This window comes from Dendrobates tinctorius, unplaced genomic scaffold (genome assembly GCF_039654945.1).
Source record: "Dendrobates tinctorius isolate UK_male_01 unplaced genomic scaffold, ASM3965494v1 ptg000152l, whole genome shotgun sequence".
Classification (NCBI taxonomy): Eukaryota; Metazoa; Chordata; class Amphibia; order Anura; family Dendrobatidae; genus Dendrobates; species Dendrobates tinctorius.
This window is the reverse complement of record NW_027361819.1, coordinates 827,059-845,505: the sequence shown is the minus strand read 5'-3', so window position 1 is coordinate 845,505 and position 18,447 is coordinate 827,059. Positions and strand designations below refer to the sequence as shown.

At 46.7% G+C, this 18,447-nt stretch overlaps 1 protein-coding gene across 1 annotated transcript in view; it reads right to left on the bottom strand.

Annotated features, from left to right (window-relative positions):
• LOC141050663 (uncharacterized) overlaps positions 1-1,707 on the bottom strand; it is a 40,076-nt gene extending 38,369 nt beyond the window's left edge. The window contains exon 1 of the mRNA XM_073547254.1: positions 1,486-1,707. Within this exon, the coding sequence (XP_073403355.1) occupies positions 1,486-1,531 (46 nt within the window). The 5' untranslated portion in view covers positions 1,532-1,707. The remainder of the gene's footprint in view (positions 1-1,485) is intronic.
• Between the last annotated feature and the right edge of the window lie 16,740 nt (positions 1,708-18,447).

Sequence of the window (18,447 nt, the reverse complement as noted above, 5' to 3'; positions counted from 1 at the left end):
CTCATGCCCAACAACTCAAATCACAGAACAATGTCACAACACCACTAAATGTCAGGTGACATATACCTTGCTGTATCACATGTAGCAACTGAAAAAATAAGATTTAGAATGCTATACTCGTGCATGGAGCACAATAGAAGCAGTGCACAACACACTTGTAGGACATGTGCCCTGCCGGCTTTGTCTATGGACATCGGTAATGGCACAAAAAAAAGAGCTGGAATCTCGATTTCACAGCCACACAGGACACTAGCTATCTAAACTATCTGACTTAGATTTTAGCTAATTAGCTAAGCGGTTGTTTCTATCAAGCATCCAGGCCCAGCGTCTCTGCACTGTTATACTGACAAAATGGCGCTAAAATCAGATGTCCGCTCTTTATATGGAGAGGGACATGTGATTTCAGCAGCCAATGACACAAGCCGTTGTGTTAGGACATTGTGGATGTTTCCTGCACCATGATTGTCTATGGTAAAAATACATTTTTTCATTCCTGTTATGTCACTTTGCATTCATTCCTTAGCATCACCTGAAGGGTTAATAAACTACCTGACAGCAGTTTTCAATATGTCAGCGGATGCTGTTTTTTAAAATGGTATCACTTTTGGAGGTTTTTCAATATCTAGGACCCCAAAAGTCACTTCAAACCTAAATAGGTCCTTGAAAAAAATAAGTTTTCTAAATTTCCTTGAAAAAATGAGAAATTACTGCTATATATTTAAACCTCCTAAAATGCTAACAAAATAAAATATCATTTTATAAATGGTGCTGATGTAAATCCGATATGCGGGAAATGTTATTTATGAATGTTTTTGTGTGGTATCACTACCTGGATTAAAGGGATAATCATTCAAAGTTTGAAAATTGCTAATTTTTTTTTTTTACATTTTTGTCAAATTTCTGATATTTTTTATAAATAAACACAAAACGTATAGACATAAATTTACCATTAAAGTACAACATGTCACAAAAAAAAAAAAACAATCTCAAAATCATTGGGATCTGTTGAAGCCAGAGTTATTACTACTGTACATAAAGGGACACTGGTCAGATTTCAAAAAATTGGGCCTGGTCACTAAAGGGTTAAAAGGAATCATAACAAGATTATTATTCTGTTTCTCTCACTAAGAACGATCAATCTTCTCTAAACTGACTAACACGATACCAAAACCTTTTTTTCCTTTCAGCAGAACATTGACGTGAAACTGGAACCCGACCAAAATTGCATCACGACATTCTGTAAGTTGGGCTCGTCCGGCTCCGGGACGATCACCACCTTAGATCAAGGTCAGTGGTGGCCACCGGCGGACACGGCCCTTGTGTCTTACAGAAGCCTAGAAGAAGAAGAAGAAGAAGAAGAAGACAGCTGCAGCTCTACTAGCAGTCACTTCGCCAGATCTTGGGAACTGCTGTCGGAATAAATCTGTGACATCTAGGAGCCTCGTCTGACACACCCAGCTTTATGTACCGAGAGTAAATACTTACAGGGGAAGCATAGTGCAAACAGCAACAAAGGCCAGAGCTCCGCCATGTCACTGTCCAAGGGGGATTCCAGCTCTGAATCCTGTTTTTACTTTCATTTTCTCCTGGAACGGCTGTGATGGAAGGAAGGAGGGAGGGAGAGAGAATAGGGAAGTGCGGGAAGACTGTCCACAGCCATGTTCTGCCCCAAGGCCTGATGCATGCTCTCCTAATCAAGTAAATGTAACTGGATTTAAAGAGTACATAAATCACCTCTCTTTGTCCAAAAAAAACAAATTTAAAGGAAGCTGCTAATACTTCACATGGCCACTAGATTGCAAAACCTCATTAAAGAGGTAAAGTGCTAAGTGCTTGTAAAACAGACAAAAGGTCTGTTTCTCAGTACATTATTATTATTATTATTATTATTATTATTATTATTATGCATTTATATAGCACCATTTATTCCATGGCACTTTACATGTGAAAAGGGGAAATATAGACAAGTATAATAAACATGTGTAAGACAAGGGACACACAAGTACAGGAGGAGAGGGGACCCTGCCCGCGAGGGCTCACAGTCTACAGGGATGGGTGAGGATACAGTAGGAGAGGGTAGAGCAGGTCGTGCGGTGGTTCAGTAGACCGAGGATCATTGCAGGCTGTAGGCTTGTCGGAACAGGTGGGTCTTCAGGTTCTTCTTGAAGGTTTCCGTTGTTGGTGAGAGTCTGATGTGTTGCGGCAGAGAGTTCCAGAGTATGGGGGAAGCACGGGAGAAGTCTTGTATGCGGTTGTGGGAAGAAGAGATAAGAGGGGAGTAGAGGAGGAGATCTTGAGATGATCGAAGGTTGCGTGTGGGTAGGTACCTGGAGACCATGTCACAGATGTATGGAGGGGACAGGTTGTGGATGGCTTTGTATTCCATGGTTAGGGTTTTGAATTGGAGCCTCTGGGCAATAGGAAGCCAGTGAAGGGCCTGACATAGGGGGGAGGTTGGGGAATAGCGGGGAGACAGGTGGATTAGTCGGGCAGCAGAGTGTAGGATGGACTGGAGCAGAGCCAGAGTGCTAGAGGGGAGGCCAGAGAGTAGGAGGTTGCAGTAGTCGAGGCGGGAGATGATAAGAGCATGCACTAGTGTTTTTGTGGTTTCGTGGTTGAGGAATGAGCGGATTCGGGAAATATTTTTGAGTTTGAGGCGGCAGGAGGAGGCGAGGGCTTGGATATGTGGTTTGAAAGAGAGCGCAGAGTCGAGGATCACCCCAAGGCACCGAGCGTGCGGGACTGGGGAAAGAGAGCAGCCGTTGTCATTGATGGATAGGTCTGGTGGAGGGGTAGAGTGAGATGGGGGAAAGATGATGAATTCTGTTTTGTCCATGTTCAGTTTGAGAAAATGAGCAGAGAAGAAGGTTGAGATAGCAGACAGACATTGTGGGATTTCAGTCAGTAAGAAGGCGAGGTCGGGTCCAGATAGGTAGATCTGCGTGTCATCGGCATAGAGGTGATACTGCAAACCGTAGGATTCTATGAGCTGTCCCAAGCCAAAGGTGTAGATGGAGAATAGTAGGGGTCCTAGGACAGAGCCTTGAGGAACACCAACAGACAGGGGGCGAGGTGAGGAGGTGGTGTGAGAGGGAGACACTAAATGTTTGGTCTGTTAGGTATGATGAGATCCAGGATAGGACCAAGTCTGTGATGCTAAGAGATGAGAGGGTCTGTAGCAGGAGGGAATGGTCTACGGTGTCGAAGGCAGAGGACAGGTCCAGGAGAAGGAGGACAGAGTAGTGTCGCTTGCTTTTGGTGGTTAGTAAGTCGTTAGTGACTTTAGTTAGGGCAGTTTCAGTTGAGTGATGCGGTCGGAAGCCAGATTGTAACTGGTCAAAGAGGGAACAGGAGGAGAGGTGGGAGGACAGTTCAAGATATACATGCTGTTCCAGTAGTTTTGAGGCGTAAGGGAGAAGAGATGTCAGGCGATAGTTAGACACAGAGGATGGGTCAAGGGAGGGCTTTTTGAGGAGGGGTGTGATTGAGGCATGTTTGAAGGATGAGGGAAAGACACCATTTGTAAGTGAAAGGTTGAAGAGGTGTGTTAGAGATGGGATGAAGACTGTGGCCAAGTTAGGAATGAGGTGAGACGGGAGTGGGTCAAGGGCACAAGTGGTGAGGTGTGATCTTGACAGAAGGGTGGAGAGTTGATCTTCTGTCATGGTGGAGAAGCTGGCTTTTGCAGAACAGGGCTGAGCGGCTAAGAGGGGCATTGGGGGCTGTGGACCAAAGTTTTGTCTGATCTTGTCGATCTTCTGCTTAAAGAATGAGGCAAAGTCTTCAGCAGAAATGAGAGGAGGGGGAGGAGGTGCTGTGGGACGGAGTAGAGAATTGAAAGTGTTGAAGAGTTGTTTAGGGTTGTGAGACAGGGAGGATATGAGAGATGCGAAGTAAGTTTGTTTTGCGGCAGAGAGCGTGGACTTGAAGCTGGCAAGGGACTGCTTGTATGCGCTGAAGTGCTCAGTAGAATGGGTTCTCAGCGGCCCTGGAAACCCGTCTCAGTTCTTTGGTCAGGCTGGTCAGCCAGGGCTGCCTGTTGTTTGTACGAGTTTTGCTCTGCGTGAGGGGGGCAGCTGAATTAAGTGTTGCTGTTATTGTGGTGTTATAAAAAGTGGCAGCAGCATCTGTGTCATGAAGGGAAGCTATGTCTGTAAGAGGGAGAAGGGACTCAGAGAGTGATTGTAAATTGAGGTGTTTGAGATTCCTTTACATGGGTACAATAACAAATTATATTGTGGTACCGTGTTAGCCAGAAAAATCAATGTCAATACTTTTCTGCCCAATGATGACAAAAGTATTCTTGGAGTGATACCTTTATTGGCTAACCAGAAAATAATATGTTTGCAAGCTTTCAGAGCACAGAGGCTCCTTCTTCAGGCAGGATTCCTTGAGTACAAAAATAAAGGGAAAACCAGCTCACCTGCATAGTAATATGGTGCGAGGAAGCAGGGATCTCGTGTAATCGTGACGTGCAGATAATTCGAAAAAGAGAGAAGGGAATGATCCAGCTTCCAAAAATAATCCAAAATTTATTGCAGCATATATTAAAAGCAGAGAGTAGTGGAGAGGCCGCACATATCATCAACAGCAACGCGTTTCGAACAGTCAAATGTTCTTTCTCAAAGCTACTCCAAATTCATGGTGATATTGTTATATACCCGTCACTGCCAATAAAAATTCACAAAGTCACATGGTACACAGAAACCAATCAATTAAAAACGCAATTACAACAAAGAATTTTCCACCAAAAAAAAAAAGCAAAGAAATAAGAACAAACAATACCATTACAATATACCCTAGTAGTGGAACATTATTTCTTTACGAGCATTTAGCCCAGAAGGATAACAAGTGTTCAAGCAACATCCCGTATGCCTCCCGTGTCATAAGGCATCTCTTAATGTCTCCTCCTCTTACTGACATAGTTACTTTCTCAATTCCAGTAACTTGTAGAGATGTCGTACTTCTCTGGTGTTGGGACAAAAGTGCTTGGATGCAAATGACGTGCGGTTCAAGCTGGTAAGAGAAATAATATCAGTAATATGCTCCGATAATCTTGTTTTTAGCATGCGGGTTGTACATCCTACATAGTTCAAATTACCGTATATACTCGTGTATAAGCCAAGATTTTCAGCCCATTTTTTGGGGCTGAAAGTCCCCCTCTCGGCTTATACTCGAGTCATATACCGGGGGGTGGGCAGGGGGAGCGGGGGTGTCAGAGACCATTCTCACCCCTCCTGGCATGTCTCTGCAGCCCCTGCTTCTCCCTCAGTCTTCTGCTTCCTGCGTTCAGCAGTTACGTGGTACCGCTCATTAAACTCATGAATATGCGCATATTTATGAGTTTAATGAGTGGTACCACGTGACCGCTGAATGCAGGAAGCAGACAACCAATGGAGAAGGGGCTGCACAGAAGACCGTGCGCCAGGAGGGGTGAGAATGACGGGAGACAGAGCAATATTCACCTGTCCCCGTTCCATCGCCATGCACCGCTGTGTCTCTGGGTCCTCCTGCTGTGACATCAGAGGGCGCGATGACGTAGTCAGTAAGCGTCCTCTGATGAATGTCACTGCAGAGAGCCGGGAGACACAGCGATGGACGGCTATGGAACATAGAGCAGTAAATATCGCCGGTGCCGGGGGCTCAGGACACCGGCACCTGGACCCCAGCGACGGAGAGGTGAGTATGTCATCTTTTTTTCTAATTACAGCAGCAAATAAGGGGTATTTATGGGGCAGCATTAACCCTTGTGCAGCAGCATATGGGGGGTATTTATGGAGCATCTTATGGGGCAGCATTAACCCTTGTGCAGCATATTATGGGGGGTATTTATGGAGCATTTCATGGAGCAGCATTAACCCTTGTGCAGCAGCATATGGGGGGTATTTATGGAGCATCCTATGGGCCAGCATTAACCCTTGCGCAGCAGCATATTATGGGGGGTATTCATGGAGCAGCATTAACCCTTGTTCAGTAGCATATTGTGGGGGGTATTTATGGAGCATCTTATGGGCCAGCATTAACCCTTGTGCAGCAGCATATGGGAGGTATTTATGGAGCATCTTATGGGCCAGCATTAACCCTTGTGCAGCAGCATATGGGGGGTATTTATGGAGCATCTTATGGGGCAGCATTAACCCTTGTGCAGCAGCATATGGGGGGTATTTATGGAGCATTTTCTTGGGCCAGCATTAACTCTTGTGCAGCAGCATATGGGGGGGTTTATCTATGGAGCATCTTCTTGGACCACCATTAACCCTAGGCTTATATGCAAGTCAATACGTTTTCCCAGTTTTTTGTGGCAAAATTAGGGGGTCGGCTTATACACGAGTATATACGGTACATTCAGTACATCTAATTAAATAAACCACATTCTTAGTATTACAATTAATAAATTCTTTGATTTTATATTGTTGGTTATTACCGCTATCTGAAAATGAGTGCACTATTGTAGAATGAATGCACGTCCTGCATCTAGATGAACCACAATGGTAAAACCCAATATGATGCAGCCATGTGCATTTTCTGGCTTCTGAATAAAAAAAAACTCAGTGAAATCACATTGGCCAATGTAGTGGTCTTTTTGGCTACAATTTGACAGCCCCCTGATATAATAGTAGATAATATGTCATCCTCATAAAGGATTGAGATATTTTTACGGATTGAAGCCCTAATAGCATTAAACTGAGGGCTGTATTGAATAGAACACACCAATTTTTTGTTCCCCTCACTGCCATTAATTTCCGCTTTTGACATTATCAGGTCACAACGCTTTTTCTTATGCACTATTTTCTTAGCCCGTTCCAAGGACCACTTTGGGTAACCCTTTTTCCATAGCTTATCACAGCATGTATTGATCTCTTGTGTGAGAATAACATCATCACTGCAGTTCCTGGTAATCCTGGTTAATTCACCCACAGGGACAGATCTTATGGTATGGTTTGGGTGACTTCTGGTGGCGTGTAAAATACTATTACCTCCCAGAGGCTTACAGTAAGTTGAAGTAATAATTGATTTACAGACCCCGCAAATTGAAATCTAAAAACGAGATGGAAAAAGATTCAGTTTTATAGGTAAAACGAAGATTAAATTCATTAGTATTCAAATATCTGACAAATTCCAGTATGGCAGACACATCGCCACTCCAAATAATGAGTGTATCTTCAATGTATCTGCCATATTATTATTATTATGCATCTATATAGCGCCATTTATTCCATGGCGCTTTACATGTGAAAAGGGGAAATATAGACAAGTACAATAAACATGTGTAAGACAAGGGACACCCAAGTACATAAGGAGAGGGGACCAGCCCACGAGGGCTCACAGTCTACAGGGATGGGTGAGGATAGAGTAGGAGAGGGTAGAGCAGGTCGTGTGGTGGTTCAGTAGACCGAGGAACATTGCAGGCTGTAGGCTTGTCGGAACAGGTGGGTCTTCAGGTTCTTGAAGGTTTCCGTATTTGGTGAGAGTCTAATGTGTTGCGGCAGAGTATGGGGGAAGCACGGGAGAAGTCTTGTATGCGGTTGTGGGAGGAAGAGATAAGGGGAGAGTAGAGAAGATCTTGAAATGATCAAAGGTTGCATGCAGGTAGGTACAGTACCTGGAGACCATGTCACAGACCAGAAGATGTCAGACAAATAAGGCTAAGTGCACACGTAGTGGAAGGGTCTGCAGATTTTTCCGTGCGGATTTGCCTAAATCCGCAGGTAAAATGACCTGCGGTTTACCTGCAGATTTAGTGCAGATTTGCTGCGGATTATCTGCAGTTTTTGTGCGGATTTGACCTGTGGTTTGACACCTGCGGATTCCTATAATGGAGCAGGTGGCAAACCGCTGCGGATCCGCACAAAAGAATTCACATGCTGCGGGTTTGAAACGGCAGCAAATCCGCGTGGAAAAATCTGCAGCATGGGCACAACGTTTTTCAGTTTCCATAGACTTTAAAGGTACTGTACAACGCAGCAGAATCTGCTGCGGATCCGCAGGGCCAAAAACGCTACGGATCCGCAGCAGAATCCGCAATGTGTGCACACACCCTAAGGGATATCCACCGTGTACAAAAACAGTTGATCCCAGTAGGACATGACGAGATTAGTAATAGACGGGGAATGCTTACGCCCCCATTGAAACCCCGCCCTTACATTGGAGGAAAAACTGTTGGTCAAAAGAAAAATAATTACGTTTCATGATAAAACATGTAGCTTGAATGACATAATTACACAGATCGCTAGTGTAATCGCTGTATTTACAGAGATGGAACTCTACAGCTTCAATTATTAACTCTTGAGGTATAGAGGTACATAAAGCTATCACGTCACAACCAATCCAATGGAAACCATTCCTCCAGGTGATAGTGGGTCGCCCTCGCACACCCAGGGCAGCGGGGTACTCGGTACCGGGCCGGTGTCAAGGCGGGAATGTGTCACAGCAGCGGTGACCCGGTCCGTGGCCCTGGGCGCCCAATATCAATGGCGGTGATATCAATGGTGTTAGAGTTTATATGAATAGTTCGTGACGCCACCCGTGGTGTTTGGCAAGTAAGATGGTAAGCCAACGCTGCATGCAGATCTGCTGGGACTGATGGTGTGGTGCAGCAGAGATGGTATAGCTCCCCACAGGTGGAGCTGTAGTCCCAGGGCAGTGTAGGTGCAATGGATGAGGAGAGGCACAGAATGGTATGGAGGCTGGTACCAAGGTGTAGTGGTGCGGGAATAACTGGAGGACACCAGAGTATGCGGTTCCAAAGCTTTACTCACTGTTTGTAGTTTACACAACTGCCTGCCTCCGTACTGTGTTCTCCAGGTCAGGGCTCCAGCCAACCTCCAGGCAGGATAGGATTCTCCCTTCCACACTCCGCCAACATGTACCTTCCTGAACGACTCCTCCAATACGCCTTTAGGTGCGAAGCACTCCAGTACTTAGTTACCCTGGAATACCTCTCTCTAGGTGTTCCTAGTCTTTACTTGTATGACAGACAGCTGTAGCCTGCTCGGGGACTCCTCACTGCGTCTCGGCTCTCTATTCAGTTGCTGTTGTGTCCCAAGTCTAGGATGGGAGCAAGGCGTTAGCGGCTCACTACTCCTCCGGTGTCTGTTGCCGGACATAAAGTTGCAATCAACCTCGGGGACCGGGCCCTGGCCTTTGCGCTTTCTGGACTGGAAGGGTTCTCTCTCTTTCTCAACCTGCTTCCCACCGTCCTTCTATTCTCCTTCGTTCCGATCTGTTCTCTCTCTCCCTTATGGAATCTGTAGTCTTCAGTCTACGTCTCTTTCTCCTTCTCTTCCTTCCCTGAGGAGCTCGTTCCACTAAGACCAGTCCTCAGCCTCTCCTGACTGACTGCCTTCCTCCGCCTTGAGCTCCTCTCAGGCTGACCTGCTGTCAGCCTGCTCTCTCTCTGGGACTCACCCCAGACTGACCTTCTGTCAGACTGACCTGAAATCCTACACCTTCCCTCTCTTTTATATCTAACTCCACCCGCCTCCCCAGCACCTCTCGTGTTACGAAGCCTGGGACCACAAAAGGCACCCTATGACCTTTCCAGCATAAAGCATGGATGGGTCCCTGCTGAACTATCTTGTGTGTGGGGTGTAGGTGTTGAAATGCGGAAAGGAGTTCCCACGTAACCTGGATGGTGGGGCACTACACCTTAGGAGAAGGTGCAGTACCACTGTGGCGACTGAAGTCTCAGGGGCGCCACATACCCCCCGTTAAACACAGCACGTCCGCGGGCTGTAAGACAACAAAAGGTACAATGCAGGAACACACAAAATTTTTTAAATGCTATTCAACAATACTTATCTAATCTTCCTAATGTAGGAGGTACATTTCTTAAACGTTACAAACAGGTTAACTTCCTATCTTAGTATCAAAAATTTACTTAAGTGCAATTCCTAGTTCAAAGTGCTATACTCAACACATTTTCTTTATTACATTTTCTATCAATTATTCTCTTTTTCTTTTTCTCTTCTACTGGACGCAAGATACTGACCATCTACTCTTGGCCTGTCACCTGTCACTTTCAATTCTGTATTCTTTATTCAATTCTCACATTTTATCTCAAAACTTTTCTAATTCTCTGTATCAAATATTCTATAAAAGACATTTACTTTTCATAAGACACAACATTATCAAATACTTTATCATAAAACATTCAAAATTCTTGTAAGGTGCTGAACACTGCTCCCAGCCGGGATTTCTTGCAGTGTCCCTTGAGGTAGACATCATTCTTCGAAAAGTGTCCATGCAGAAATATTATCTTCGCAAAGAGTCTCTTTATATGTAAAACCCAAAGAGCACCCAAAGGGGTGCAAACTATTTACAAGAAAGTTTTGGATCACACAGCGTTCATGATCTCCACAGTTCCATTTGTAGAAAAACAGGCAGCAAAAGTGCTACCGGAAAAACATGATAGCAAACAAGGCACAACTGGTGCAAACAAACCCTCCTGGGTAACGAGATTTAGTAAATGTAAATTTCAATTGTGGTCCCCTCCTGGGGTTCTGGAAGCTGAACTGGAACTGTTCTTATCCTGATTCTGGTTCCTTGCTATGGGGTCTTGTCTGGTACGAGGTCTAGCTCCTTGGGCTTCTGCAGCTTGTTGGTGCTGATGAGTAACTGCCTGGGGATTTGGCAGTGAAGGGATCCCAAGATCACCGTCCCAAAACGATCCAGATCCCCCTCTGACTTGTAGATGTCGGATCGGGCACGCCGGCTCCAACCGTACTCCCACCAGCATAGTCCTCCTCCTCCCCATCAACCCATTAGGAAGGCCGGGATATATACCTGAGAGTTCCCGACGGTGCAGCCTCTGCTCCGGGGCAGGTGGTGAGGCAGCGGATGCTGCCCGGTGAGACATCGGGGATGGCGGTGGAGCCCATGGCAGCTCCGGTTCCGCGGGGGTCGCTGGCGCGACCTGCGCAGCCGCGCCAGGTCCGAGCAGGGGCTCCTCTTCCTCCGCTTCTGCTCCCTGGGCTGTGTACAACTCCTCCGGTATCAGCGGCAAAGAAAGAACAGAGTACGCTGCTGGTGGCATGGCAGCGGCTCCAAGCTCCGCAAGGTCTGCCAGGAAAAGATCCGGTGCAGCAGCAGCGGGTACCGATGTCGTGAGTACCGCAGGTGTAGGCCCCTTCTTGGCGCGCAGCCGGCTCAGTCTCCCCAAGGCCTCCTGCCTCAGCCGCAGCTGGGTGGTCAGTTCCATAATTTCCTCGGCTAATTGCCGGCAGTTCATTCCGGAATCAGGGTTAGAGCCGTCAGCCATGGCGCCGGGGAGATTCAGTTCCCCGCACTCCGCAGGCCTCCTTCCCTCACTCTCCAAAATGGCGTTCTGGCATTCTTCTTCTTGCTCCGCCCTTCTGCTCGCCACTGGCTTTCTCTGCCCCTCCTTCTGGGGGCGGCGTCTTCTCCCCACGCCTCCATACCAAGCCAGTATACGAACCCCTCGGGGGGTGGGCCATGCATCGGTCACATAGTAATTCAGGCAGGGACTCTTCGCGGTCTTTTCTTAGGACCTCCCATCTCTTCACGCCCTTCTTCTCCGCGCCAGCGGCCATTTCTAATGTCGATTTTACAGTCTATTAAATTTGGTCTTCTGCACATGTTCAAAAGTTGTAAATCCAAGGCACACAGGACCCGATGGCATCGGGTCTCGTCATCCTGTTCGTGACGCCAAAATTGGGTCGCCCTCGCACACCCAGGGCAGCAGGGTACTCGGTACCGGGCCGGTGTCAAGGCGGGAATGTGTCACAGCAGCGGTGACCTGGTCCGTGGCCCTGGGTGTCCAATATCAATGGCGGTGATGTCAATGGTGTTAGAGTTTATATGAATAGTTCGTGACGCCACCCGTGGTGTTTGGCAAGTAAGATGGTAAGTCAACGCTGCATGCAGATCCGCTGGGACTGATGGTGTGGTGCAGCAGAGATGGTATAGCTCCCCACAGGTGGAGCTGTAGTCCCAGGGCAGTGTAGGTGCAATGGATGAGGAGAGGCGCAGAATGGTATGGAGGCTGGTACCCAGGTGTAGTGGTGCAGGAATAACTGGAGGACACCAGAGTATGCGGTTCCAAAGTTTTACTCACTGTTTGCAGTTTACACAACTGCCTGCCTCCGTACTGTGTTCTCCAGGTCAGGGCTCCAGCCAACCTCCAGGCAGGATAGGATTCTCCCTTCCACACTCCGCCAACATGTACCTTCCTGAACGACTCCTCCAATGCGCCTTTAGGTGCGAAGCACTCCAGTACTTAGTTACCTGTTATGATTGAGTCACCGTAGGAGGCAAAAACAGAAATGCTAGCTAAGTCCAGAAAACCAGAGAAGTTGGCAACTATCAGATTGCAGACCCCTGAACCTATCAACACAACTAGCAGTAGCCGTGGGGGGTTCCTACGATGACCTAGACCCCTCGTTCACAGCCGGAGAGATACATAGGCCTAAAGAAGGAAAGGGGAAATCTAACTGCCCCAGAGCAGACCCCAAAGCAATAGGCAGCCCCCCACATATAATGACGGTGAAGCAAGATGAAAACACACAGACAGAAAGACAGGCTGAGCAAAGACGGGGCCCAAAAACTACCTAGATAGGAACGGATAGGAAGGCTGCTGTCTGCAATCTGCCAAAACCCTATCACAGACAAAAGCCAACAAGCTGATATAAAAATGGCCCTGAAGCAACTAAGCTTCAAAAACTAAATCAGCACTCAGGTACTTTCAGAAGACAGAGGTAACGAAACACTGCACACTCCAGCAGGGAGTGGCAGAATCCAAAAAGCAAGAAAAACAAAAACAAATCTTAAATGCAAAAGGCAAAACAGAAAACTTAACTTTAGGAGAGCAGGAATCAGACTGGTGTCCAAGAGTCCACAGAGAAATCACTCTCAGGGCAGAAAGGGCGTAGGCTGCCTTAAATCCAGTCAGTGACTCCACTCAGCCAATCATCTTCATTAGTACCAGGTGCCTGATAATCAGGCTCACTACCTTCCTTCACTAGAATAGGGAGTTCACCAGGCCTCAGTGACGGAGGGGAGAATGAACTCACAACAGTACCCCCCCCTTGAGGAGGGGTCACCGAACCCTCAACAACGCTACCAGGGTGATCAGGGTGAGCCCGATGAAAGGCACGCACCAATCTTTTGGCATGAATATCAGAGGCAGAGACCCAGGAATTATCCTCCTGACCATAACCCTTCCACTTAACCAAATACTGGAGTCTCCGTCTAGCCAGACGGGAATCCAGAATTTTCTCTACCTCATATTCCAAGTTACCTTCAACCAATACAGGGTCCGGAGGTGCCACCTCAGACACAACTGGCTCAACAAACCTCTTCAACAAGGACTTATGGAACACATTATGGATCTTAAATGTGACAGGAAGAGCCAAACGAAAAGAGACCGGATTGATAATCTCCAAAATCTTGTAAGGTCCAATAAATCTAGGCTTAAACTTAGGAGAAGCCACCTTCATAGCAATATTTTTTGATGATAACCACACCATATCACCAATCTTAAACTGGGAACCAATGGTCCTATGTCGATTGGAAAACCGCTGGGCCTTCTCCTGGGAGAGAGATAACTTATCCACCACTTGGTCCCAGATCTGGTGCATTCTCTCCACCACAGTGTCAACACCTGGGCAGGCAGAGGGCTCCACCTGCCCTGAAGAAAATCGGGGATGAAACCCAAAGTTACAAAAAAAAGGTGACATCAAAGTGGCAGAACTAGCTCTATTATTTAAAGCAAATTCGGCCAAGGGCAAAAATGAAACCCAATCATTCTGATCAGCGGAAATAAAACATCTCAAATACGACTCCAAGGTCTGGTTTGTTCTCTCTGTCTGCCCATTGGTCTGAGGGTGAAAAGCAGAGGAGGACAACTGAATTCCCAACTTGGAACAGAACGTCCTCCAAAATTTAGACACAAATTGAACTCCTCTGTCAGATACAATGTTCTCAGGAATCCCGTGCAAGCGAACCACCTGTTGCAAAAACAGGGGCACCAACTCAGAGGAAGATGGCAACTTAGGGAGTGGTACAAGATGAACCATCTTAGAGAACCTATCACAAATCACCCAAATAACAGTCATTCTTTGAGAGACCGGCATATCAGAGATGAAATCCATTGAAATATGGGTCCATGGCCTCCTGGGGACCGGCAAAGGCATCAACAACCCACTAGAGCGAGAACAAGTTTTAGACCGGGAGCAAGTCCCACAGGACTGCACAAAATTCCTGACATCATGAGACAAGGTGGGCCACCAAAAAGAGCGACTCACCAGATCTCTAGTACCAAAAATACCCGGATGACCAGCCAATGCAGAGCAATGAACTTCAGATATCACTCTCTTCTTCCACTGGTCAGGAACATACTACTTTCCACTGGGGCAACGCTCAGGTTTGTCCTCCTGGATCTCTTGCAGAGCAAGTCTCAAATCGGGCGAGATGGCAGAAAGAACTACCCCTTCGCCTAAGATGGTAGCAGGCTTGGTCACCACAGGAGAATCAGCCAAGAAACTCCTAGAGAGGGCGTCTGCCTTAACATTCTTAGTTCCAGGAAGGAAAGAGACCACAAAATCAAAACGTGTAAAAAACAAGGCCCACCTAGCCTGTCTAGGGTTCAAGCGTTTAGCCGACTCTAGGTAAATCAAATTTTTGTGGTCAGTGAGGACCACAACTTGATGTTTGGCTCCCTCCAACCAATGTCTCCACTCCTCAAATGCCCATTTCATGGCCAACAGTTCCCGATTCCCCACATCATAGTTACGTTCAGATGGAGAGAACTTTCGGGAAAAGAAAGCACAGGGATTCATTTTAGATGTTACCGGATCCTTTTGGGACAACACTGCTCCTGCACCAATCTCAGAAGCATCCACCTCTACCTGAAACGGGAGTGAGACATCAGGTTGCCGCAGAACCGGGGCGGAGGTAAATCTACGCTTCAGCTCCTGAAAGGAAGCAACCGCCTCCGGAGACCAATTCAACACATCCGCACCCTTCCTGGTCAGGTCAGTCAATGGTTTGGCAATACTAGAAAATTTAGCTATAAATTTCCGATAAAAATTAGCAAAACCCAAAAACTTCTGGAGGGCCTTCAAAGAAGTGGGCTGAACCCAATCATAAATGGCCTGTACCTTGGCCGGGTCCATTTCAATAGTTGACGGAGACAAAATAAATCCCAAAAAAGAAATCCTCTGTACTCCAAAAAGGCATTTTGATCCTTTGACATACAGAGAATTCTCTCTCAAGATCCGGAACACAGTCCGAATATGTTCCACATGAGCATCCCAATCCTTGGAGAAGATCAAAATATTGTCCAGATAGATAATCAAAAATTTATCGAGAAAGTCTCGGAAAATATCGTTCATGAAGCACTGGAAGACAGAAGGGGCATTAGTGAGCCCAAAAGGCATCACCAGGTACTCAAAATGTCCCTCCGGAGTATTAAACGCCGTCTTCCATTCATCCCCCTGCTTAATGCGGATAAGATTATACGCCCCCCTGAGGTCAAGCTTGGTAAACCAGAAAGCACCTCTGACTCTAGAGAATAGATCCGAAATCAGGGGTAACGGATACTGATATTTAATAGTAATTTTATTGAGGGCACGATAATCAATACAAGGCCTTAAAGAACCATCCTTCTTGGCCACAAAAAAAAAAAACGGCACCTAAGGGTGAAGAGGATGGTCTAATATGACCCTTCTCCAATGCCTCCTTAATATAGGACCGCATAGCCTCGTGCTCGGGTACAGATAAATTGAAGAGCCGACCCTTAGGAAATTTACACCCCGGGCTTAGTTCAATTGCACAGTCATAACTCCTATGAGGAGGCAAGGACGCAGACTCATTCTCACTAAATACATCATAGAAGTCGGCCAAATAGTCAGGAACCTCATGCGACTGAGGAGAGGTGGAAAAAACCGGAGCCTCACTAAAGGTACACTGGCAACCCCAACTCACCACAGACACAGACTTCCAATCCAAAACTGGATTATGAATCTGCAACCAGGGAAACCCCAGAACAACGGCATCATGCAGACCATGCAACACCAAAAATCTGCAATTTTCTTGATGGTCTGGGGCGACCCGCATGACCAACTGGGTCCAAAACTGAGGTTTATTTTTAGCCAGAGGGGTAGCATCAATTCCCCTCAAAGGGATAGGTGTCTGCAGAGGTGTCATCGGAAATCCACAACGTTTAGCAAAATCCAAGTCCATTAGGTTTAGTGCTGCTCCCGAATCCACAAAAGCCTTGGCGGAAAATGTGGACAGGGAACAGATCAGAGTAATCGCCAAAAGAAACTTAGGCTGAACCCCACCAACAGAAAACGTGTGTGCAAACCGTTTCTCACGTTTAGGACAAACAGAAATAATATGTGAGGCATCTCCACAGAAAAAACAGCTTATTGCGCCTTCTGAATTCCTGACGTTGCGCCTTAGATAAAACTCTATCACATTGCATAGGTTCAGACGTCTGTTCAACCGGTGGCAACACCTCTCGTGTAATCCTGCGTTCACATAAACGCCGATCAACCTGAATGGCTAAAGACATAGAATCGTCCAGACCAGAGGGAACAGGAAATCCCACCATAGTATCTTTTATGGCTTCTGACAAACCCTTCCGAAAGTGAGCAGCCAAGGCACTATCATTCCAGGTAGTAAGGACCGCCCACTTTCGGAACTTTTGACAGTACAACTCTGCAGATTCTCGACCCTGGTTCAATGCTAACAGGGTCTTTTCAGCCTGATCAACAGCATTAGGTTCGTCGTACAGCAACCCCAAGGCTTGAAAAAATGCATTCACATTAGTCAGAATAGGGTCATCTGGTTTCAAAGAAAACGCCCAATCCTGGGGATCGCCGCGCAGCAAAGAGATGACAATTTTAACCTGCTGCGCGGGGCTCCCTGACGAGTTAGGCTTCAAAGCAAAAAATAATTTACAATTATTTTTGAAACTCAAAAACTTAGATCGATCCCCAAAAAATACATCAGGTGTGGGGATCTTTGGTTCAACAGCATGTGAACGAGCAAGATAGGCGGAAATTCCTCGCACTTCAGCAGCGAGCTGCTCCACGCGATTAGACACTTGCTTTATCTCCATTGAGAGAAAAAAAAATTCCCCCTACGGCCTCAGAGATATAGAGGAAAGAATATACAAACTCCACTTTTTTTTTTTTTTTTTAAACACAATTCTTTCCTGCTATTGAGTACCCCAGGATCTGCGGTTTGGCGGGTGATTCTGTTATGATTGAGTCACCATAGGAGGCAAAAACAGAAATGCTAGCTAAGTCCAGAAAACCAGAGAAGTTGGCAACTATCAGATTGCAGACCCCTGAACCTATCAACACAACTAGCAGTAGCCGTGGGGGGTTCCTACGATGACCTAGACCCCTCGTTCACAGCCGGAGAGATACATAGGCCTAAAGAAGGAAAGGGGAAATCTAACTGCCCCAGAGCAGACCCCAAAGCAATAGGCAGCCCCCCACATATAATGATGGTGAAGCAAGATGAAAACACACAGACAGAAAGACAGGCTGAGCAAAGACGGGGCCCAAAAACTACCTAGATAGGAACGGATAGGAAGGCTGCTGTCTGCAATCTGCCAAAACCCTATCAGAGACAAAAGCCAACAAGCTGATATAAAAATGGCCCTGAAGCAACTAAGCTTCAAAAACTAAATCAGCACTCAGGTACTTTCAGAAGACAGAGGTAACGGAACACTGCACACTCCAGCAGGGAGTGGCAGAATCCAAAAAGCAAGAAAAACAAAAACAAATCTTAAATGCAAAAGGCAAAACAGAAAACTTAGCTTTAGGAGAGCAGGAATCAGACTGGTGTCCAAGAGTCCACAGAGAAATCACCCGCAGGGCAGAAAGGGCGTAGGCTGCCTTAAATCCAGTCAGTGACTCCACTCAGCCAATCGTCTTCATTAGTACCAGGTGCCTGATAATCAGGCTCACTACCTTCCTTCACTAGAATAGGGAGTTCACCAGGCCTCAGTGACGGAGGGGAGAATGAACTCACAACAGTTACCCTGGAATGCCTCTCTCTAGGTGTTCCTAGTCTTTACTTGTATGACAGACAGCTGTAGCCTGCTCGGGGACTCCTCACTGCGTCTCGGCTCTCTATTCAGTTGCTGTTGTGTCCCAAGTCTATGATGGGAGCAAGGCATTAGCGGCTCACTACTCCTCCGGTGTCTGTTGCCGGACATAAAGTTCCAATCAACCTCGGGGACCGGGCCCCGGCCTTTGCGCTCTCTGGACTGGAAAGGTTCTCTCGCTTTCTCAACCTGCTTCCCACCGTCCTTCTATTCTCCTTCGTTCCAATCTGTTCTCTCTCTCCCTTATGGAATCTGTAGTCTTCAGTCTACATCTCTTTCTCCTTCTCTTCCTTCCCTGAGGAGCTCGTTCCACTAAGACCAGTCCTCAGCCTCTCCTGTCTGACTGCCTTCCTCCGCCTTGA